The sequence below is a fragment of the Stenella coeruleoalba genome (assembly GCF_951394435.1).
Source record: "Stenella coeruleoalba genome assembly, chromosome: 1".
Classification (NCBI taxonomy): domain Eukaryota; kingdom Metazoa; phylum Chordata; class Mammalia; order Artiodactyla; family Delphinidae; genus Stenella; species Stenella coeruleoalba.
In genome coordinates, this window is record NC_137169.1 from 94,024,581 (window position 1) to 94,050,369 (window position 25,789).

A 25,789-nucleotide genomic window follows, 5' to 3' on the forward strand; every position below is an offset into this window, starting at 1 on the left:
CATATTATAGTAGTTTTGCTATAGGTATATACTTATAGTGTGTGTGTGTGTGTGTGTGTATTTTTAAAGCCACAACAAAATTGCTATTTAAAAATGTTTTAAACAACTGCTGTATATACACACATTAAAATAGAAAATGTCAATTTAAAATAAAACTCCAATTATTAAGTGCAAATCAGTCCAGACAAGGAGAGAGCATTTTAGACTTTATTTGGTTTTATTTTTACCTATGTATGTTACTCTTAGTCATACAAACGTTTGTGTCTTAAGGATGCTGAACTTCAAAATTGACTTACTCAACATGAAATAAATAATGATTCTAAGGTACTCCACATTCTTTGAAGAAATTATATGATTAGTCTCTATGACAAAAACAGAACCAAACCTCTGGATCTCTCTATTTAATAGTAAACCCTGAATCTCCATTGCCAATCTAAGATGCTAAACTTAAAGTTATTAAACTAAAATTCTCAGCGTTTCTCACCGTTGGTTGCTTGCTTAGTTGCTTGGTGTGATTTTATTTGGTTTTTTGACATGAAAACCTCTTAATGGGACCATTTTAAAATAAAGGAAATCAAGAGACAGAGGGGCATAATAACTTGCCCAGTATTATACAGTGGGGTTACAAAAGAAGTAACTTTGGCCTGCAAATTCCAAAAGCTGGAAACTAGCTGCTGTTACCTTTCAAGCTAATGGAAGCCTAAGGAATTCTTATTTCTGATTCAGCCTTTAAGAAAAACAGAGCTTCAGAAGTAAAAATATTCTGCATAATAATGTGTGAGGAATCAAGAAATTATTGTTTACTTTTTATTACACAAAGTTATATTGTTCTGTCCATAGACAGTATAATGATGCCTATGTTGAAATTTATCTAGGACTACAAAATTCATTTTTCTTTCATGATTGTTAATCTAGGTTGCATAAAAGCTATACTAACTTAACATGTGTAGCAGATACAATATCTAAAGGCTCATCACAACATTGTATAAATATATATATAAAGCACCATCCCAAATCATATAGTAAAACTGACTTTGAATGAACAAAGTGCGTTCATATTCCACTTTAACAATGTTCAGCAGTTCTCAAATTTTGAGTGTAACCGATAAGCTCATTTGAATAATTTAAAACAGATTTTACACTGATGGCATATTGATTTATCCTTGATATATAAAGGATATATAAAGGATTCTCATTGCATTCATTAAACCATCTAAAAATGCCCTAACAAATGGAACCTCCATTACGATCTGTTACCAGTGAAGAGCATGATGTCTTATTTCCTTGGAGGTTTTCAGTTGACTTCCTCCCATAACATAAAAATGATATCATGGAAGGCTGAGCAAATAAATAAAGGGACCTGAAATAGCCAGATTTGCCAAAGCATTTCATTAGTGGACATCTTTCTTTAAGTGATGCATTTAAGTAAGCAACACTCCTGTGTTGATAACTTATAAGCCATGTGGACTTGTCTCCAGCCTGTGTGTTGTCTTGTTTCTACAGAGTGTTATTGTAACCCTTTGGGCTCAGTCCATGATCGTTGTAATGGCTCAGGATTTTGTGAGTGTAAGACTGGAACAACAGGGCCTAAGTGTGATGAGTGTCTGCCGGGAAATTCCTGGCACTACGGCTGTCAACGTAAGTAACTCTGGGAGCTGTCCTCTGCCTGCTGCAGCATGGCTGATTCTGCTTGTCTAGGCTGGTGTGTGCAGCTTCTCAGAGCAGAAAAAGGCCCAAACCGCTGACAAGCTTTAAAAACTACATAATGCCTCAGCCTATGTATAGGAGAGAGAGCAATCCATCAGCTATCCAGCTGGCTCCTTTGAAGCCCATCTTTGTCCCCTCTGATGGCTGGAGAAACTTACACTGAAGTACTGTATGCAGATCCATGTACCTGGCCAGACCATAAATTAAGTGGCACAATAGGGACCCAGCTTAGAAATCCTTACCGCAAAATGAAGGGTGATGTGTATGTGGTTAATATATTTCTTGAACTACCCTGGAGCTCCAGAGTTCATAAATTAAATGATATCTGCATAACTTATTACCACCCTTGTATCATACCCATCACTGAATCTGAACCAAAAACCGAAAGGTAATAAATCTAAGGGATATTTAAATGCCAGGATAAAATAAATGATGAAAATCAATATTGATTTTAAGCCTCTGAGGTTAGGCACCATGCAGTGAGCCTTAGACAGATGCCATTTGGTTCAACCTCATTTCTCTGAGGATTATCAGGCGTTCTTAAAAGCTTGTCAAGGCAGGTGGCATGTTGGTGTATTCAGGGAAGAGAAATTTTAAAATCTGAGCAGAAGCTTCCTTCTGTCATTCATAACCATTTTTGCATTTTAATTCTGCATTAACTTTCCTCTATCTGTACACAGTCAGCTTACTAATATTAAAGAGCCACCAGGCAAAGCCTCTGGAGAGCGCAGTCCAATACAAAACCATGCAAGCCACACATGTAACTTTAAATGTATTGTTATCCACATTAAAAAAGTAAAAATAAATAGAAGTGGATTTTAATAACTTCTTTTATCCAAAAAAAACCTGAAATATTATCATTTCAACATAGAATTAATGTTAAAGTTGTTAAGGATATATTTTACATTTTTCATAGTCCTTGAAATCAGATGTTTAATGCTTACAGAACTCTCAATTAGAACTAGCCCTATTGCAAGGCTTAATAGACACATATGTCTACCATATTGGACAGCACAGCTCTAGAGGTTTTTTGCTTACTTTTCACTTGAAAAATCGTCAGTATGCAGGAACTATCTAAAGCAGGTTTCTACCAGGGATGTACAGAATATTTTATCTGCTACTTATGGAATGTATAGTTATCTGAAGGCTATATTTCTACATATTATAAAGCCAAAGTGAAATTTACTGCCATACTAATGCCATGGGCAGCAGTGAACTATGGTGATAATTGAGAGATTTGGCATTGAGCAGGCCAAGGTTAGGATAGGATCTAGAAGCTAGAGGATGAGCATCTCCAACCATGCTGGAGAATCATTAAAAGCGTCAAATAGTGAGAAGTCAGGCAGCGCTTCTGCACATAAGCCATGGTTTTAACGTTGTACACACTGTAGGTTCCCAGAAAGCACCTGAAGGTTCTGAATGAGTTTGGGATCCCAGATACAATGTGAGGAGCCAGGACTCAGAGGATAAGTCATCAGTCCTGGAACATCTAGATGTAGAGGCCCAAAGAAGGCTGACAGTCAGGAGAGAAGGAGAGACAAAGGAAGGGCCGAAATCAGCAACAAGATTCAAAGCATAAGGAATGAGGAGACTTTATAATGAAGGCACACCTTCTCAAAGGGAAAGTCTCATGTAAACTACCTGATGCAACAGGACCTAATGAATGGGTTCCTGAAGTGTAATCAGGGAAAGACATTGGAGAGGAAAATTAATCAAGCCTTAGAGGAAATGTATGCCAAAAAAAGGGCCTAACTTGATTTTTCTGTGATAATTTCCTGGAGTATTATAAAAAATGTAATGTCCTCAAATTTTTCCTTCTGGCGTTGGAAGACTGGATTTAAGCAGGGCCCTACCACACAAAGGCTGTATGGTGTACAAAACCCTCCATGCCTCAGCTCCAGCACCTTACATCCTTGGTATGTAGATCAGTGAGATTATAGGAGCTTTCTCCTCTTGAGTATTTCTTTATTTATTTTTTTTAATTTTTGAATTTTATTTTATTTATTTATTTTATACAACAGGTTCTTATTACTCATCAATTTTATCCACATCAGTGTATACATGTTACTCCCAATCGCCCAATTCATCACACCACCACCACCATGCCCCCGCCGCTTTCCCCCCTTGGTGTCCATACGTTTCTTCTCTACATCTGTGTCTCAGTTTCTGCCCTGCAAAACAATTCATCTGTACCATTTTTCTAGGTTCCACATAGATGCGTTAATATACAATATTTATTTTTCTCTTTCTGACTTACTTCACTCTGTATGACAGTCTCTAGATCCATCCACGTCTCAACAAATGACCCAATTCCGTTCCTTTTTATGGCTGAGTAATATTCCATTGTATATATGTACAACAACTTCTTTATCCATTTGTCTGTCAATGGGCATTTAGGTTGCTTCATGACCTGGGTATTGTAAATAGTGCTGCAGTGAACACTGGAGTGCATGTGCCTTTTTGAATTATGGTTTTCTCTGTGTATACACGCAATAGTAGGATTGCTGGGTCAAATGGTAGTTCTATTTTTAGTTTTTTAAGGAAACTCCATACTGTTCTCCACAGTGGCTGTATCAATTCACATTCCCACCAACAGTGCAAGAGGGTTCCCTTTTCTCCACACCCTCTCCAGCATTTGTTGTTTGTACATTTTCTAATGATGCCCATTCTAACTGGTGTGAGGTGATACCTCATTGTAGTTTTCATTTGCATTTCTCTAATAATTAGTGATGTTGAGCAGCTTTTCATGTGCTTCTTGGCCATCTGTATGTCTCCTTTGGAGAAATGTCTGTTTAGGTCTTCTGCCCATTTTTGGATTGGGTTATTTGTTTTTTTGATATTGAGCTGCATAAGCTGCTTGCATATTTTGGAGATTAATCCTTTGTCAGTTGCTTCACTTGCAAATCTTTTCTCCCATTCTGAGGATTGTCTTTTCATCTTGTTTATGGCTTCCTTTGCTGTGCAAAAGCTTTGAAGTTTCATTAGGTCCCATTTCTTTATTTTTGTTTTTATTTCCATTACTCTAGGAGGTGGATCAAAAAACCTCTTGCTGTAATTTATGTCAAAGAGTGTTCTTCCTATGTTTTCCACTAAGAGTTTTATAGTGTCCAGTCTTACATTTAGGTCATTGATCAATTTTGAGTTTATTTTTGTGTATGGTGTTAGGGAGTGTTCTAATTTCATTCTTTTACACGTAGCTGTCCAGTTTTCCCAGCACCACTTATTGAAGAGACTGTCTTTTCTCCATTGTATATCCTTGCCTCCTTTGTCATAGATTAGTTGACCATAGGTTCATGGCTTTATCTCTGGGCTTTCTATCCTGTTCCATTGATCTATCTTTCTGTTTTTGTGCCAGTACCATACCGTCTTGATAACTGTAGCTTTGTAGTATAGTCTGAAGTCAGGGAGTCTGATTCCTCCAGCTCCATTTTTTTCCCTCAAGACTGCTTTGGCTATTTGGGGTCTTTTGTGTCTCCATACAAATTTTAAGATTTTTTGTTCTAGTTCTGTAAAAAATGCCATTGGTAATTTGATATGGATTGCATTGAATCTGTAGATTGCTTTGGGTAGTATGGTCATTTTCACAATGTTGATTCTTCCAATCCAAGAACATGGTATATCTTTCCATCTGTTGGTATCATCTTTAATTTCTTCCATCAGTGTCTTATAGTTTTCTGTATACAGGTCTTTTGTCTCCCTAGGTAGGTTTATTCCTAGGTATTTTATTCTTTTTGTTGCAGTGGTAAATGGGAGTGTTTCCTTAATTTCTCTTTCAGATTTTTCGTCATTAATATATAAGAATGCAAGAGATTTCTGTGCATTAATTTTGTATCCTGCAACTTTGCCAAATTCATTGATTAGCTCTAGTAGTTTTCTGGTGGCATCCTTAGGATTCTTTATGTATAGTATCATGTCATCTGCAAACAGTGACAGTTTTACTTCTTCTTTTCCAATTTGTATTCCTTTTATTTCTTTTTCTTCTCTGATTGCCGTGGCTAGGACTTCCAAAACTATCTTGAATAATAGTGACAAGAGTGGATATCCTTGTCTAGTTCCTGATCTTAGAGGAAATGCTTTCAGTTTTTACCATTGAGAATGATGTTGGCTGTGGGTTTGTTGTATATGGCCTTTATTATGTTGAGGTAGGTTCCCTCTATGTCCACTTTCTGGAGAGTTTTTATCATAAATCGGTGTTGAATTCTGTCAAAAGCTTTTTCTGCATCTATTGAGATGATCATATGGTTTTTATTATTCAGTTTGTTAATATGGTGTATCACATTGCTTGATTTGCATATACTGAAGAATCCTTGCATCCCTAGGATAAATCCCATTTGATCATGGTGTATGATCCTTTTAATGTGTTGTTGGATTCTGTTTGCTAGTATTTTGTTGAGGAGTTTTGCATCTATATTCATCAGTGATATCGGTCTGTAATTTTCTTTTTTTGTAGTATCGTTGTCTGGTTTTGGTATCACGGTGATGGTGGCCTCATAGAATAAGTTTGGGAGTGTTCCTTCCTCCACAATTTTTTGGAAGAGTTTGAGAAGTATGGATGTTAGCTCGTCTCTAAATGTTAATAGAATTCACCTGTGAGGCCATCTGGTCCTGGGCTTTTGTTGTTGGAAGATTTTTAATCACAGTTTCAATTTCATTATTTGTCATTGGTCTGTTCATATTTTCTATTTCTTCCTGGTTCAGTCTTGGAAGGTTATACCTTTCTAAGAATTTGTCCATTTCTTCCAGGTTGTCCATTTTATTGGCATAGAGTTACTTGTAGTAGTCTCTTAGGATGCTTTGTATTTCTGCGGTGTCTGTTGTAACTTCTCCTTTTTCATTTTTAATTTTATTGATTTGATTCCTCTCCCTCTTTTTCTTGATGACTCTGGCTACTGGTTCATCAATTTTGTTTATCTTCTCAAAGAACCAGCTTTTAGTTTTATTTATCTTTGCTTTTGTTTTCTTTGCTTCTATTTCATTTATTTCTGCTCTGATCTTTATGATTTCTTTCCTTCTGCTAACTTTGGGTTTTGTTTATTCTTCTTTCTCTAGTTCCTTTAGGTGTAAGGTTAGATTGTTTATTTGAGATTTTTTTTTTGTTTCTTGAGGTAGGCTTGTATAGCTATAAACTTCCCCCTTAGAACTACGTTTGCTGCATCCCGTAGGTTTTGGATCATCATGTTTTCATTGTCATTTGTCTCTAGGTATTTTTTGATTTCCTCTTTGATTTCTTCAGTGATCTCTTGGTTATTTAGTAACATATTGTTTAATCTCCATGTGTTTGTGTTTTTTACATTATTTTCCCTGTAATTGATTTCTAATCTCATAGCGTTGTGGTCAGAAAAGATGCTTGATATGATTTCAATTTTCTTAAATTTACTGAGTCTTGATTTGTGACCCAAGATGTGATCTATCCTGGAGAATGTTCTGTGCGCACTTGAGAAGAAAGTGTAATCTGCTGTTTTTGGATGGAATGTCCTATAAATATCAATTGAATCTATCTGGTCTATTGTGTCATTTAAAGCTTCTGTTTCCTTATTTATTTTCTGTTTGGATGATCTGTCCATTGGTGTAAGTGAGGTGTTAAAGTCCCCCACTATTATTGTGTTACTGTTGATTTCCTGTTTTATAGCTGTTAACAGTTGCCTTATGTATTGAGGTGCTCCTATGTTGGGTGCATATATATTTATAATTGTTATATTTTCTTCTTGGATTGATCCCTTGATCATTATGTAGCGTCCTTCCTTGTCTCTTGTAACATTCTTTATTTTAAAGTCTATTTTATCTGATATGAGTATTGCTATTGCTACTCCAGCTTTATTTTGATTTCCATTTGCGTGGAATATCTTTTTCCATCCCCTCACTTTCAGTCTGTATGTGTCCCTAGGTCTGAAATGGGTCTCTTGTAGACAGCATATATATGGGTCTTGTTTCTGTATCCCTTCAGCAAGCCTGTGTCTTTTGGTTGGAGCATTTAATCCAGTCATGTTTAAGGTAATTATTGATATGTATGTTCCTAGTACCATTTTCTTAATTGTTTTGGGTTTGTTTTTGTAGGTTCTTTTCTTCTCTTGTGTTTCCTACTTAGTTAAGTTCCTTTAGCATTTGTTGTAGAGCTGGTTTGGTGGTGCTGAGTTCTCTTAGCTTTTGCTTTTCTGTAAAGCTTTTGATTTCACCATGGAATCTGAATGAGATCCTTGCCAGCTAGAGTAATCTTTGTTGTAGGTTCTTCCCTTTCATCACTTTAAATATATCATGCCACTCCCTTCTGGCTTGTAGAATTTCTGCTGAGAAATCAGCTGTTAACCTTATGGGAGTTCCCTGTTTGTTATTTGTCATTTTTCCCTTGCTGCCTTCATAATTTTTCTTTGTCTTTAATTTTTGCCAATTTGATTACTATGTGTCTCAGCATGTTTCTCCTTGGCTTTATCCTGCCTGGGGCTCTCTGCACTTCCTGGACTTGGGTGGCTATTTTCTTTCCCATGTTAGGGAAGTTTCCGACTATAATTTCTTCAAATATTTTCTTGGGTCCTTTCTCTCTCTCCTCTCCTTCTGAGACCCCTATAATGCAAATGTTGTTGCGTTTAATGTTGTCCCAGAGGTCTTTTAGGCTGTCTTCATTTCATTCTTTTTTCTTTATTCTGTTTGCATCAGTGAATTCCACCATTCTTTCTTCCAGGTCACTTATCCGTTTTTCTGCCTCAGTTATTCTGCTATTGATTCCTTCTAGTGTATTTTTCATTTCAGTTATTTTATTGTTCATTTCTGTTTGTTTGTTCTTTAATTCTTCTAGGTCTTTGTTAAACATTTCTTGCATCTTCTCAATCTTTGCCTCCATTCTTTTTTTTTTCCTTTTTGCGGTATGTTGGCCTCTCACTGCTGTGGCCTCTCCCATTGCGGAGCACAGGCTCCGGACATGCAGGCTCAGCATCAACGGCTCATGGGCCCAGCCGCTCCGTGGCATGTGGGATCCTCCTGGACCGGAGCACAAACCCGCGTCCCCTGCATCGTTTGCCTCCATTCTTTTTCCGAGGTCCTGGATAATCTTCACTATCAATATTCTGAATTTTTTTTCTGGAAGTTTACCTATCTCCACCTCATTTAGTTGTTTTTCTGGGGTTTTATCTTGTTCCTTCATCTGGTACGTAGCCCTCTGCCTTTTCATCTTGTCTATATTTCTGTGAATGTGGTTTTTGTTCCAGAGGCTGCAGGATTGTAATTCTTCATGCTTCTGCTGTCTGCCCTCTGGTGGATGAGGCCATCTAAGATGCTTGTGCAAGTTTCCTGATGGGAGGGACTTGTGGTGGGTAGAGCTGGCTGTTGCTCTGGTGGGCAGAGCTCAGTAAAACTTTAATCCCCTTGACTGCTGATGGGTGGGGCTGGGTTCACTCCCTGTTGGCTGTTTGGCCTAAGGCTATCCAGCCCTGGAGCCTACCCGGGCTCTTTGGTGGGGCTAATGGCGGACTCTGGGAGGGCTCACGCCAAGAAGTACTTCCCAGAACTTCCGCTGGCAGTGTCCTTGTCCTCATGGTGAGGCACAGCCACCCACTGCCTCTGCAGGACGCCCTCCAACACTAGCAGGTAGGTCTGGTTCAGTCTCCCCTGGGGTCACTGCTCCTTCCCCTGGGTCCTGATGCACACACTACTTTGTGTGTGCCCTCCAAGAGTGGAGTCTCTGTTTCCCCCAGTCCTGTCAGAGTCCTGCAATCAAATCCCACTAGCCTTCAAAGTCTGATTCTCTAGGAAATCCTCCTCCCATTACCGGACCCCAAGGTTCAGAAGCCTGACGTGGGGCTCAGGACCTTCACTCTGAAGGTTTGTGATTCACCCACCCAGCAGTTATGGGATTTGATTTTATTGTGATTGCGCCCCTCCTACCATCTCATTATGGCTTTCCTTTGGCTTTGGATGTGGGGTATCTTTTTTGGTGAGTTCCAGTGTCTTCCTGTCAATGATTGTTAAGCAGTTAGTTGTGATTCTGGTGTTCTCGCAAGAGGGAGTGAGAGCACATCCTTCTACTCTGCCATCTTGGTTCCAAAAACTTCTTGAGTATTTCTTGAGTACCTACTATAAATTAGGTATTGAGCTTACAGTAGAGGCTAAAGGATGAAGAGAGATAGCTGCTTTGGACATGTAGACATGAAGTTCACAATCTGGAGTGCGAGGCTGACAAGCACCTAACGGTTAGAAGGTGATCAGAGCCAAGTGCTATGTGCCTGACTTTAGTGAAGCCCAGATGGGGAGTAAGGCTTCCCAGAGAGGTGACATTTGTTTGTGTACTCTAGTATTAGTGGATGTTTTCCAGGATGGAACTTCTTGGGCAAAAAGTTCATGAGGTAATGCACTATGTTCCAGAAATATCAAATGGTTTTGATATGATTAGAGGGTAAATGGTGTGTGTGTTGTGTGTGTTGGGAAGAAGGGAAAATGTTGAAGAAGCAACCAGAGACCAGATCTTGTAGTTTCTTGAATGCCAAGCTACGAAGTTTTATCTCATCAGAGAATAGGTGTGAGGACCATCATACAGGGGAGATATGGGATCCACCATACAGTTTCAAACAGAGAAAGGATAAAATTCTGTTTTAGAAAGATTATTCTGACTACTCTGTAAAGGAAGGACTGGAACAGGGTAAGACTGGATTTACTGTATAAATTTCACATATTTCAAATACACCTTTGAGCATACAATCGTTTTATCTCTTTCTGAAATCTTCTTTTCTTTCCTCGACCCACCCACACAGGACTGATATTCTTTGTTAAAATATAGAAAGCCTTTTGCCAGTTGGTAAATGGCTATTGCATTAAGATCCTTAAGCGCCTTCCCTAGGATCTCTTAGATGCCCCCCAAGATCTAGCAACTAACAGGGTAATACCTGTCAGTGGTGTGCCTTCAGCACCAGCTGGTACTGGATACCAGTACTAGAGCAGGTATTCATACTAAGTAGTTAGTGCTTGTAAGTTGATAAATATTTTTCATATCATTCCTTTGTCTGCATATACATGAATACATTAAAAAATGCCTCTCAAATCAATCTCTCTCTCTCTCCCCTCCCCAGTCACTCCCTACATCACATGTGCACGCGTACGCACATGTGCGTGCGCGCGCACGCACACACACACACCCACATATGCTTCTGCTTGCCCTGAGTTGAACCCATCCTTGGGTTGGCCACATTATTAGTGACAGTGATATTAACCTGGCAAGAAGAAATCAAGGCCAAGAAGAAACACAGTGGTCAACTAGGGCTGATAGCAGCATTCGCAGCAATGAGCAGGGATTAAGTGCATATTTAGGTAAGTGGGGCCAGGGAGGAGATGTCGTAGGTATCAGGACAGAGTCTGAGGGATCCAGACACAGGGTTCCAGTCCCCCAGAGGACTGGCAAGAGGAGCAAGGTAGAACTGCAGTCCAAAAGGACTTGGATTTGGGAATAGAAAATAAAGAAAGAGATTCAGTTGCTGACACTGTCGCTTACATCCTATGAATAGAACTACGTGAGTACACACTTAGGCTCTGGAGTCATACAGACCCGGGTTTGAATCCCATCTCCACCCCTTACTACCTGCAGGACTTAGAGGAAATTACTTGGGCTCCCTAAGGCTAGTTTTTCATCTAAAAATTAGGATAATACTAGGACCTAACACATATGGTAATTGTGAAGATTCAAGGAAAATAATGTGGAGCTCATGGTCCATAGTAAGATCTCAATTATTATTAGCTAGTTCCAAGCACAAGTTGATTTGTCAAAGAACGAGGTAAGAATCCATGTTTCAAACTAATTGTACAACGATAGTGCAGAAAGTGCAGCCAGAATGGCCACTATTGAGTATCAAATTGTTGACCTAGGGGATTCTAAAAATCCCTTGATCAGAGACAAGACTAATTCAAGTGATTGAAACAAAGGTGACCCCAAAAGCAATTGTGTGTCTTCAGCTGGGGAAATCGATAACTCCAGGCTCATTAGTGAACTTTCTCGTGAGGGGGCCACTGATTGTGTGCACCATGAATGTAAGCTGGTCTCTCAGACAAAAGGTGAAACACTTGAAAACCATCAGAATGAGTGGACTTTAGACAGCATGGAATGCACAATTCAGGAAAGAAAGCAGAAATAAAAAGATTTCAAAGAGGACAGGCAGAATCAAACTTAGTACTGAGGTTGCTCCACAGAAGAATGAGATTGAGGAGAAAGAGATTTTTTTTTTAATGCACCCCTTTGAAATCCGAGAAGAGGCATGAGCCACATCCCAGAGAATAAAGCTGAACCTTCTAAAGAGAAAGTAACGTTTCGTGCTTCACACAAAATATGGTTGGTTAACCTGTATTGGAAAATAATGGAACACTTGTTAATGGCACCAAGAAGACTAGACATAGGTCAGGTGTGTGATTTTTTTGGTTTGAAAAATGAAATAGGAATACTCACACATAGAACCAGTGAGGCTAATGAGGAGATGTATTGTCTTCCTGGTGAATGTATAAGCTACACTGGAATATCATGCAATGTTTATTAAAGCCAGCAATTTCCCCACATTTTTACCTAATTTATATGAATACTAATGGTGCTTTCAGAAGAACTTATAGTGTGAATATTTGGGTTAAAGTCAAAATATTTCGTGACGTAGCTAAATGTTATGATTTGGAAGATAACAGAGAATGTAGGAAATCAAGAACTAAGCACACATAACAACAGGAAGGCTGAGATTAAGTTCCTGGACCATGGTCTATAGTATCAGAATATGTGTTCTTGGAAGGGATCCGTACATATATTACCAAGAACAGGAAAACATGTATTTAGTAGGAGGCTCAACGGCCTGATCAAGAAGATTTTTCAATTAAATTTAAGAGAAATATAGTGAAAATACCCTTATAAAACTGTAAAACCAGACACTGTGGCAAACCATAAAGTTAAAAAAAAGGCCACAGTTATTCTCAGGAGAAAAATAAGAGAAAGTTTGGGGAACAAAATTCCTTGGCTTAGGTGTATCCCTTCCCAGTGTTTGCATAATAAGTGTATTTATTTTCTACTGCTGCTGTAGAAAATCATCACCAATTACCACAAATTTAGTGGCTCAAAACAACACAAATATATTTTCTTACAGTTCTGTATTTAGAAGTAAATAAGGGTCTCACTGGGCTAAGATCACGGTGTCGACAGGGCTGCATTCCCTGCTGGAGGTTCTAGGGGAGAGCCTGTTTCCTTTCCTTTTCCAGCTTCTGGAGGCCACCTGCATTCCTTGGCTTGTGGCCCCTTCCTCTACCTTCAAAGCCAGGAACTTTCCATTTCTCTGTGCCTTTCTTCCATCACCACATCTTTCTCAAACCACAGCCTGGACACAAGTCTCCACTTCTAAGGACCCATGTGATTAGAGTGGAGACCCACAGATAATCTTTCCATCTGAAAGGCCTTAATTTAATCACATCCCTTTTGTCATGTAAAGGAACAGGTTCCAGGAATTAGGATATAGACATCTTTAGGGAGACATTTTTCTCCACCTACCACAATAATCATCAAGAATACAAGCTTTTAATTCCAGGGATAAATATGCAGGTATTATGGAGATGGAATGTAATGCCTGCTTGCAATAAAGATATTCAAGGGTAAAACTTTGAAAGAAATACATAATATGATTAGAAAGGAGAGATGTATGTCAAGAAGGTATAGACTTGCACTGTGAATTAGAGACAGTGCAATATTTTTCAGTGAAGATCAAAGATCTTATAGAAAAGGTATTATGAGTGTATATTATAGACGATACAACCATTTAGAGGATATAGATATTGTCCAAAGCCAAATTAGGAAATCTAAATGCTCTGTAATCTTCCAAAATGGGGGAATTCACATATCAAGATATCTGCTAAAAGATGTGTCCTGCTAATTGTTGGCTTGCATTGATGAGAATTTCTTCGCCCAAAAGAGTGGAAGAAGCAGTCAGTGAACTACTAGTATCACTTATTGGTAGTAGGGAGATAACAACGTCACATAAGAGACCAATGCTATTAAAAACCTTTAAGGGATACTGTCCCAAACCTTAAGAAGAATACAAAATATTCTTGGGGGGGAAACGTAGGATCTTAGACCCTCTTTCAAACACAAGAACACACAAGTTAATGTTTTAAATAAAATCACAAACTGTTTCTAATAGAGTACCTAGAGAAAACTGGGAGACTTCTAAACTAACCAACAGGGCTATATGAGGATTTCTTATGAGCTTTTGGTGAACAGTTATTAAGTCCCTACTATATACTAGGCACTGTGCTACAAATTAAGGCTATAAAAACAAACTGCAAAAATGTAGAATGGCGTAGAGCTGTGTTAACAAGTTGTTCAATTGGCAAATATGTGGGAATCTTAGCTTCCATTCAAGTTCAATTCCATACAACATTTTGTCATGAGTGGCTAAGAAGCTAACACAATTTCACACAAAACAAGGACCAAAACAGTTTTAGTTCCCCTGACACATGCCCTGGACAGCCCACAGCAAGAGTCCAGTCATCGGGAAAAAAAAACATTTTAACGAAGCAGTGGCATAGGAGGGTTCTGTCTTTGATGAAGGGTTTTTCATATGAAAGAGAGTTTAAAAAGGCTTGTAAGCATATGATTTAACGTGTTACAGTTGTCAACCAGTTTTAGAGGACTACTACGTAACAGAAGGACTTGTTATTTCAGGAAGATAGAATAGGGACCAGTGGGTAAAAAGAGAGAGTTGGGTTTTCAGCCTTGTACTTTCCAACAATTATTCTCTCCATGTGTTTGAGAATATACAGTAGAGTGCCTTGAGTTATGATAAATCCCCAGACTCTGGAAAATCTCAAACAGAAGTTGAATGGGCTCCTGTGAATGATGCTTTTTTGGCGAGTTTCTGCTTAAAAGAAAAGTCAAGTGAAAAGATCTCTAGGGCCTCCCCAACTTTCCAGCTCTGACTTTCGCACCAAGACCATGGGGCAAAGGGAAGGTAGAGTGAGAGACACAGCTCAATTTGTATTAAGACCCCCAGTTCAGCTGCTCAGCTGTCCTCTAGAATCTCCTTACCAACAGACAGACTCTCATACTCTCACTAGCCTTGTTCTCAGTCCTCACTTCTGGTTTCCAAGAATCAGACTTAAGACTTATATAACTTCTTTTTTCTAGAGATTAATTGGTTCCTATCATAGCTTTTCTGCTACCATAGTTCAGGGGGATCTCTTTTTCTTTCTTTCTTTTTTTTTGGTCTGAGATTAACTTCTACAAGCCTGACAACTTGTGATCCTTCAGATGATGCTTCCAATTGCTTCTCTGAGATGAAGATTATACCTCCTTGGGCAAATACCTTAAACCTAACTTGTAATTTTTCAATTGCTCTAGTCGGAGTCTCCTGCCATTTGCTGTGTTATGCTGAAATGTCCAGTTCACATTTTACCAGTTGCCCTCACATGTTGAATCCATTGACAGGTGGCATGCCACTTAAACAAGGATGTCTGCGATGCTTCAGAGCATTTGCAATCCTAGACACATGATTTCACTCATTTGGTTCTTATAGCTCTGTTGTAAAAGTGAATGGCGTCACCGAATCCAAGTTTTTAATCTCCTTGCTGTCAACTTGAACACCGGTCTCATTTCCCTTGCTGAGCACCACATACATAACAGTGATGAAAAATAAATACCTGGAAGGGCACTTGATGTTACTGTTTTCAACTCCTAAGTGTGGGAATGAAGTGCTCGTTAAATAGAACCAGTAGGAGCCTCCCAGAGGTAATTTAGAAATGAAAATATTAGAAAGAAGGAAGATAGAAAGTGGCTATTTGTAGGTATTACAGATATGCTGGGTTGTCCTCCTGGAGGGAAATGGCTCATTTTGTCAGCTAGAAGAGCAAACCCAGGGTTGCTCCCAGTTGTGAAATTTCTCCTGATTCAGCAGAACAGTGCCAAACTACTCAGTCATGCTAATAGCCATCACTTTCCAGTGACAGTCCTGTTTTCCCTTCATTCTTTAAGTTGGGATTGATAGGAAAATCCACTGACCTCTAATACATCAGGGACCCAGTGCCAGCTATGAGCAGAGGAGTTGGGGTTTACACTTACACTGTGGAGAGTGCTCTAATGCTTCACACCACTGATGGCTCACTCAGAACCACCACAGAAGCAAAGGCTGATGGAGCAGGTTGGAAGAAGTGAGTTTTTCAGAATGCCCTTCACAGTAGGATCATATCGTAATACATTCAAAACCCGAGTCTCTTGAATTGCTGAAGCTCAGCATAGAACAAATACAAATAGTGGAATTACTAACAGCAATTCCAGGCTCCCTCCTGACATTCTGAGGTTTGCCTACTACTCTGCTAACCTGTGCTCAGCTTAGAGAGGAACCTCAGTTCTGACCTGGCTGGGCAACTTTCCATATTACCTTGGCCACCCACGCTAATTTTCACCCCTTTATTTAAAGAGAATCTTGAGAATGACAAGTATGCACAAATTATACCATTTCACACTGTAGAACCATTCAAGTTTAACAGTGAAAGTTGTGTGAAAGGCCAAAGCTCATGAAGAAAGCCAGGTACAGTTGTATCTACTAGTAGCCCAGAATCAAAGCAGCCTATCTGATAGTGAAATGATCAGAAGGCCATCAGAAACACAATACATGTAGTTCTTTCCTTACTTTAGACAGTGCCTAAGTGGAGTTTCACCTTGAGCCATTCTTTACACACTAGTGAGTGTGTGTGTGTTTGAAAGAGAGAGAATTTCAAAATCTTCTAAAGTTACATAAAGAAAATGTCTAAGTATGAAAATCAGCTCAATTGGAAAAGGGCCAACCCACCTGAAACTTGTAGGGGAATAAGAGTCAGCACAGTGACTTGATCTGGGTGTGACTGTTACCACCTCCCCAAGGGATGTTTGCTCCACGACTTCAGCCTTTCCTATGCAGCTCCTCCTGTGAAATTCTAGACGTGGTTTGGATGTTCTAAGGCTCCTTCTTGGTCTGAAATTCTGTGATCCTGAAGTCGCAAAAATGGTCTGACCTGTTTCCATATGCACCAATTTTTTAGGAACAATAATTATTTTAAAATAATAAAAATTGTTATTTATTGTACACTTTCTATGTGTCAGGAACATGTATACATTATCTCATTCTACCAGGGAGGTCATTTTTTCCCTTATTTTATAGACAGCAAAACTGAGACTTAAAGAGGGTAATTCCCCCAAGCCAAACCCCTGAGAAGTGGCAAACCAGTGAATATTTATTGCTAATTGAGTTGCTATTGCATTTTTAGGATTTTGTCATTTTTACTCTGCAGATGGAGACAGAGGCTTTGGTGATTTATTCCAAGAGTCAGCAAACTTATTTTGTGAAAGGCCAGATAGTAAGTGTTTTAGGCTCCCTGGGCCAGACAGTCTCTGTTGCAACTACTCCATTCTGCTGTTGTAGCCTCAAATCAGCCATAGATGACACTGAAATGAATGAGTGTATCTGTGTTCCAATGAAACTTTATTTGCCGACACTGAAATTTGAATTTCATATACTTTTCACGTGCCATGAATTCTTCTTCTTTTGATTTTGTTTCAATCACCAAAAACCTTGAAAACCATTCTTAGTTCATAGGCCATAGTAGACAGGACACAGGCTGGATTTGGCCTGCAGACCACAGTTTGGTTTATTTTAAACTCACACAGCAGTTAAAAATGAAGAAACAGAGGACCTCTTACATAAAATGGAGAGAATATGAAGCAGGAAGCAAGAGAGAACATTAAAAAAAAAAACAAACCCAAACCATGCATTTCATTAAAGTGTGTCCTCTATCTTGATATGAGTATCACAGGAAGTCAGTCTTACTGATTCATATTCACCAGGCCCTAATTGACCTTAAGAAAAATGTTAGGATTTTCAGAAACATGAAGGCTTTGACCATATAATTTCCAGAGCAAGATCACAGACATAGTCAGTGCCAACTGTTTAAAGGCTTACAAGCCAGCCAAGTCAATTTCGCATCAATTTAGTACAATCAGCAACTAATGAAAGCGAAGTCAGAGTGGCCATAATACAATCAGGATTGCTCATGTTGGTGTGAGGAATCGTTCTGTTGCATTCTGCAGAACAACCCATCACCTTGAATATCAGCAAAAAGCTCTGCTAAGGGAGAATCACAGTAATAATACTGGCTACAACATTAAGGGCACAGGAAAAAAAAATACATACAGAACATATGGAGAATTTATTTTTTTATCATCAACTTTGATATCAGGCATAATTATTCTGAATAAAGTGTTCATCAGTGCTGTGAACCCCTGCCTTTTCTGTCCAATGCTCTTTTGAGCGCGAATGAGTCTGTCGAATCCAGGATATTTTAAATCATGTAGCTCTACCTACAGGGATGGAATGTCATGACCCATCTCTATTTAAGTGCTACATGCTTTCCATCCCATCTTTGTCAAGTGTTCTATTTTTAAAAATTACAGTCAACCTTCAGTTATCTGTTGCTGCAAGGTGTGGAGAAGAGGTATGTGTAAATATAGGGCAATTGATTACCTTGATGTAAATTCCAGTAAAGTTGGATTTCACCTGGAACAGGCACATAGACACAGAAACTCAGACCCACACATGGTTCATCTGCTCTGCGTCCAACCTCAGTCCCCACCTCATCATTATGCTTCAAAGTCAAGATCATCCAGACATCGCTGGATATATTAAAAGAGAAACAATTGCTAAGATGTATTTTTAACAATATTCCTTCCCATATTCTGCAAAAGTATAGGACTAATATTATGTATTGTGGTTATTTCTTCTAAGCTATTATGCAACTCTTTGGGGGAAATGAGCGTATGTCTCAAAGACAACACACTACAAAAATAAGGAAATATTGATGTAATTATTTTTAAGAATCACATGTAGACCTCTTTTTAATTAGTATTATTGACCCTATGGACTTAGTCTTACATTAATCTATATGCTTCATCATGAAAATCAATAATATGGACAACTACATTGTTCACATGGACTTTGAGTATAAAAAGACAAAGTTTGGGAGTTTACAGGAGGGCTTATTACTGAATAATTTGGCAATATATTAGTGATGTAATGACAGAGATGACAATCACTGCATTTTCAATGATTGCGTTGATCCAACTTTTACTAGTGCTCATGTGGAAAATACTTGGATGCATTATGAGGTCTTTCATGAGATATCACACCCCTGTTCTTTCTTTTATTTTTTAATGACATTTATTGTTTTCTTTCTAATTTTATAAGCTATACATGTTCATGGCAGACAACTAGAAATACATAAAAGCATAAAGTAAAAATTAACAATCACCCATAATCCCCACCCCCCAGAAATAACCATCATTAGTATTTTTATATATTTTCTGTCCGTGTCTACATATTCTTTTAATTGGCCTGTATCACTATGTTAGTTCCAGGTGTACAGCATAGTGATTTGATATTTCTACACATTTACAAAATGATCACCTTGATATGTCTAGTTGCCATCTGCCTGTTATTTCGTTAAAATGAAAATAAAATTGCTGATTTTGCAACAAGGATGCTAAACTACTTACGGACATATAGATATAATGTATGAATTCTACCAGGGTATATCGGACCTTAAAATTTGAAGTCACAGTTTTACTAAAGACTGTCTGGTGTCTTAGGATGGAGGAGACTATGCTTAACCTATTGATAGGCACATCTAATAAGACATGATTAAATCAGTCATGTTCAATATGTTCTTCATATAAAACAGATGAGATCAGATCATCCCATACTCTGTAGAAAAACTCTGCCCTTCATTTCATCTTTGGTTACTAAGTTCATTTTAACCAAGGTAATAGAAGGGCTGCTTAACAGAGTCTTGCTAAACCTTTGAATTCTCCTCCCCAGCCAACTAGGCTGGCTTTGGGTTCATGCAGTCATTCATTCACTCATTTACTCACTCATTTATGCATACTATCATTCACTTAACAAATAGTACAATAGTAGTTATGTGTCAAGGATTGTGCTAAATTTGAGCACCAAGAGACGAATAAAATGTGATCCCTGCCCTCTAATAAGGGCTGACAGTACAAGAGAGGTGTCAAATCTGACAGTGCCTCACTCTTGTTGAAATCTGAGAAGACTGACTTCCAGTACCACTTTTCTAGCTCACTTTTCTGATCTTCGGTACCTCTGCTTTGACCTATAACCTTAGAATCTTGTATCTGAGTTGGCATCTCAGAGATATCCTAGTTTAGCACTGAGGTCATAGGTTAGCTCTCCTAATTGCAATGAGAACAATGGTCACTATTTATTAAGTGTGTGCCATGTGCCAGGAACTGTGCCAAGCCATTTATACTGCCTTGTTTAATCTGCATAAACCCCGTTAGCAGTTATCCCCAGTTTACAGATAAATGAACTGAGGCTCAGAGAGGCTAGGTAACCTGTACACAGTCATCTAGATTCTTACAACTTAAATGTGTGACCCTTCAACCAGTAGCATCAGCACCACTTAGGAATCTGTTAGAAATGCAGAATCCCAGGTTGCACCCTAGACTTACTGATCTGCATTTTAACAAGATATCAGGTGATTCATATGCACATTAAAGTTTGAGAATCAAAGGATGAGGTAATACGTATGGACTTAACCTAGGAGGCTGACTTCAAAGTCCAAGTTTTTTTGTTTGTTTTGTCACTTACTGTTCATAGAATAATGGTGGCTGGGAAATCAAGGGCATACATATGCCTTGGAAAAATTTTATAAGGGGCAGGACCTCATACAATATCTCATGTCATCAGTTTTTACCCTCATGTATTCTACAAATCCAAATCATATTAAAATAAGGAGAATCATGAAAACTTAAACAAGTAGCCTATCTGTTTTCTTTCATCCATATAATTTAAAAGTGGTTAATATTTGATAGGTTAATAATAAATATTTTAATACAGTATATTGCATTTGGTTATGAATATATCAAAAGGAAATACAAAGTGAGTTCCAAAAGATAAACTTTTATTGGGCACATGAAATAATAGAACATAAAATTTGATAGCAATTACCATCTAATCTATTCATGTTTGGAAACGTATTGAAAGAGAAAGTCATAACTCAGTTAATTGTTATGAATTATTAATTGCTCATTTGAAAAGCGATGAGCAGAACTGCACTTGTTGAAAAACTTTCTCAGTGGCTTTAACCTTTGTGTCATTGGTTTTATGAGAACAAAAGGGAAAGAATGACAGCAAGATTCTAATCATCCAAAACTAGAAAGTGACAAGACTGTGAACATCTCAGTGACTATATAAAGGTTAACTGAGATTGAAATGAAAGAGTTATCACTGGCCCCACTCCAGCATACTTAAGTGTGATTCTCTGGGGGGTGGACCCTGGCATCGGTATTTTACAAAACCCTCTAGGCAATAACAATATGTAGCCAGGATTGAGGACCACACTTTCATTAATTATACATTACCAAAGAGATTTAAACCACACATGAATTTGACTCAGGATATTTGAACCCCAAGTGAGATGCAAGCTGGGCTCCAGTCTGCCATCCCTAGTTAGACTTTGAGGCAGAAGGGCACACAAATAATGCTGATGCCAAAGTGCACCAGTGCCAAATCGAATCTCAGAGAGAGAGTTTGGGGTGAAGTAGAAAAGAACAGCTTTGCCAGGCACACAACAGGGCTCCTAACCTCATAAACTGTGTGTCCCAACCCGGGAGGATTTGGTGAGGGATTTTATAGCAATAGTTCAAGGGTGGGGTTGCTGACAAGATTAGGGTGTGTGCAGAGCCTTTAATCTGGTTTTGGGTAATCTCTTGATGAGCTTCTCTGTTTCCTTTAATCTGGCCTCAGGTGGTCTTCTCTGGAATTAAGAATGATGACATCTTCCATTTGTTGGGTTTTAGTTCTGAAAAGAGCTCCAAGATATTGTTATGTGTATCCCTGGAGGTGGAACTAGGACCCTGCCCCAAGGCTGCACTATTGTTTCTTGGCTGTTCCTCCTTTGTCTCTGTCTCCTCCTCCGTTCCCTGATTAGCAACTGTTGTCATAGTGTCAGGACGGCAGTGGTCTAAGGTGCCAGACTCAAGCTTCTGTCTTCCCTGATTAGCAACTGTTCGAATCTTTGGAACTCGGGGGAGGTTATGGAGGCTGGAGTCTGTTCCCTACAAACAAGAAACAGGGGATATGGGATGGCTTTCATACCCAGGAACCCCACAGGGTCCTACTCGGTTTCAATGCCAGGAGCGTTGTAAACCTTGGGTGGCTTTATAAAGATGTATTTCCCAGATGGCAAGTGATTTCTGACTCAAGCAGGCAGACAGATCAAGAATATATCTGGATTTAAAGATACCTGATGTAAACAGCCCCTTATTTCTCAAAAAGAATCAATGTTATGAGTTTCTTTTGTTGAATGAAAAAAACAAACCTTCAAAAAGTGGAAGCTTTTTTTTATTAACTAAATCCAGGGATTTATTGTTTACTGTCAGCAGCGTAACTGCTTTATAATTGATTTTTCTGAAGAGAACTGAAAACTTAAGCCACCTTAATTTCCTTTATCTTGACACACATGATTAGCGTTACTCTGAAATATATTTTGCCAGGTTACCAATTACCATTTTTTTAATGGTTTTACTGTTCTCTCCAATTATGTTGAATTTCTTGAACTCAATGCAAGCCTTTTAAGCCCAAGGGATTTATTTTTAATTTTAATTTTTTATTTTATTTATTTATTTTTGGCTACATCAGGTCTTCATTGCTGCATGTGGGCTTCCTCTAGTTGCAGCGAGTAGGCACTACTCTTCATTGCAGTGCAGGGGCTTCTCATTGCAGTGGCTTCTCTTGTTGTGGAGCACGGGCTCTAGGTGCACAGGCTTCAGTAGTTGTGGCACAAGGCTCAGTAGTTGTGGCACACAGGCTCAGTAGTTGTGGCTCGTGGGCTCTAGAGCGCAGGCTCCGTAGTTGTGGCACACAGGCTGAGTTGCTCTGTGGCATGTGGGATCTTCCCGGGCCAGGGCTCGAACCCATGTGCCCTGCATTGGCAGGTGGATTCTTAACCATTGTGCCACCAGGGAAGCCCCCAATTACCACTTTTTAAAATCTACTTCCTTGGGCTTCCCTGGTGGCGCAGTGGTTAAGAATCCGCCTGCCAATGCAGGGGACACGGGTTCAAGCCCTGGTCTGGGAAAATCCCACATGCCGCGGAGCGGCTAAGCCCATGAGCCACAACTACTGAGCCTGCGCGTCTGGAGCCTGTGCTCCGCAACGGGAGAGGCCATGACAGTGAGAGGCCCGCGCACCGCGATGAAGAGTGGTCCCCGCTCGCCGCAACTGGAGAAAGCCCTCGCACAGAAACGAAGACCCAACACAGCCAAAAATAAATAAATAAATTTATTAAAAAAAAAATCTACTTCCTCACTTCATACTTGTCTTGATAAAATATTTCTAAGACAGAGAGAAAGCTAGTGTATAAAGATAAAAATACGGCTGCTTTATTCCTGTTGATAGCTTTATCCTCTTCAAAAATATTTTTGTATTCAGTTATGTTTTTAAAAATGAATGGGATTATTAAATGTATTAACATCTGTTAATTTTTAAATCTTGGGATAAAGAAGTAAGAACATTATGGGCAATGACAGGAATTTAAAGATAATGAAACAAAAGTAATATGTGCAACTTAGACTAATGTGCCTAAATCCTTATAGATGCAATCAAATATTTTGTGTGCCAAAACGTCAGTCCTGTACCAAGAGTTACTCTTATTTAGCCTCAACTTGCTCATGTAAAATGAAAATAAGAATTGTATGTACCTCACTATCTGTGAGAATTAAATAATATAACAATATTTAACCCAAGTTCTGTCACACAGTAAGGGCACATAGTGAGATAATAAAATTATAAATGATGGTACCTGCCCTCAAAGTTTCATTGAAAATGCTGGGGATTGGGTCAATGAATTTAAAAAAGCAATCAAATTACAAGGAATGACATGATAAAGTGAAAACTATGATCACCATGGCTGCTTCCTTTAAAAAAAACAAAAAGTCTAAAAATGAACGGCATTTAACACTTGTTGTGTCATTTTTTTTGTGGTTATTTTAAGTTGTAGTTGCCATGTGCAAATGCAAAATTTCAGTTAAGAGTTTGTCTAAAATCAGTGACTTTTATTTTGCAGCTTCCAAAAAGGGAAATAAAGCCCTTACAGTAAACTTTTATCCATTAAATTCACCCTAACCTTGGCAGCACTTCATCAATTTTAGGATCATCCTAAATCTTGGAAATTACCCTGTAATATTAAAATGCCTGCCTGCTAGCTGGGTCTTGAATTATGGTGACCCCTAAACAAACTGAAAGCTAGAGCAGGTTCTGTACTTGGACATAAACCAGTATCTCAGGAGTGGTGATTGGACAGTTATAATACACTGAGTCACCATCAGACCTACTGGATACTTGACTATTTTCAGCTTGGTGACTGTTGACACCCTTATGGATTTGTATGTCAGAAATGTATTAAGCTCCTTCTTTTTTTTTTTATCTTTTTATACTAAAAAGATACTCAAATTGAGGTTCTTACTTTGAAGGAAATAAGGTCGTTAATTTCTGCAGAAGATTAAAAAATAATAAGATGAGTAACAATTTAACCACACGTCACGCTGCCCTTGAAGAAGGAAGGCTAACTTCTATAGTGAACCAAAAGACACTGAGGAACAGAGGATATGTTAATATTTCTGCAGCCCTAATAATGTCACTACAACATGTGAAAATGAGAAGGAAACATAACCTCCAAAGAGTAAGGAGAGTATGAGGGAAGTGTGACTGTCACTAGCTTACAAAGGGCTCATTGTCAGGGTCAGCCAGTCTGGTTTAGTCTGTTTATTTGAAATGTTCTGTCTCTCTACACACTGTATTGTCGTATTACTTTACGTTTTAACATGAATGTACTAGTCATTGCAACTACATACTGAGTGGGGAATCACCAAGGGAGAGAGAAATGGTGTAAGAAGTACCACTCTGATGGAACATGGCAGGAGAGACCCTGGGTGGAGGGATTCATTAATAAATAACCAAATATTTATTGACCATTTTTTATGGACTTCACACCATGATAGTAAAAAAAAAAAAAAAAAAAAAAAGAAGAAGAAAAGAAAGAAAAAAGAAAAGTTTAATACAGCCTGCACCCTCAAGGAGTTTACCAAACTTAAGGAGATTGGAATAAAGCAGATAAAATCACAGAGTAAAGCAGAGGTTTCCTGTCCAAAGTATATAAGGTCCTCCTAATGGCTCTGGCTGTGAAAAGAAACTGGAAACTATTCTAAGTCTACTCTAGCTGAGTAACTCTCACTTGTATAGTGGTTGGAATCCTGGCTCTGCTTCTTCCTGTGTACCTTGTTAAGCAAATTATATAATCTCTAAAACCTAAGATTTTACTTCTCTAAAAGAGATGATTTCACCTCACAGAGTTGTCAGGGAATTAGATGAAATGCTTATAATCTACTGAGCACAGTTCCTGGGACATGGTAAGCTCTATACGTGATCACTGTTTATTGGTACTGCTCTACTGTAAGCAAACCCCAGTAGGTAACAGGGAACCTTGATGAAGAGCTGGGAAGGATTTGCAACTGGCAATGAGCCATTAAACGTGTAAATGGAGATCCCAATCATAAATGTTGTTTTTTTAAGCAATATTTGACATTAACTTTTGTCTGTCCAGTAGCCATCAGGGGAATGTGGGAAGTCTCTAATTATGGACAGAGACCTTAATATGGATTCTCTGATGCTCTAAGATTCAATAGGGAATGGAAATGTAGGAAAGATAAAAAGCTGAAAGTTCTTCCCATATTCAGAGATACCTGACGTTGCAGGTCTGCTGGTCCTAGGGAAACGACTAAGATCTAGAGAGTACCTGAGTCCCCAGCCTTGCTCAAGATTTGTGAACACTTCCCTCTGGGTCCTCGGAGTGAGAAGACGATGGAGCTTCCATTAACTGTGTCTCACTTCCCTGATACTAGTTTCTGTTGCAAAACAATGGTCAGCATTAGCCATTTGTATAGAAGACAAGTTCTCGCTTGTGTCCGCTTTCAAATTAGAACTGCATTGTTTTGTAAGACATACAGTGAACTTCAAATTTGGTAATGAATCTGAAGGTA

At 38.7% G+C, this 25,789-nt stretch overlaps 1 protein-coding gene across 2 annotated transcripts in view; it reads left to right on the top strand.

Annotated features, from left to right (window-relative positions):
- NTNG1 (netrin G1) overlaps positions 1-25,789 on the top strand; it is a gene marked incomplete at its 3' end in the record, with an annotated part of 324,453 nt that overhangs the window by 271,681 nt on the left and 26,983 nt on the right. For both annotated transcript variants that reach the window (XM_079902407.1, XM_079902408.1), the window contains one exon: positions 1,504-1,638. In XM_079902407.1, coding sequence (XP_079758533.1) covers positions 1,504-1,638 — 135 coding nt within the window. The remainder of the gene's footprint in view (positions 1-1,503; positions 1,639-25,789) is intronic.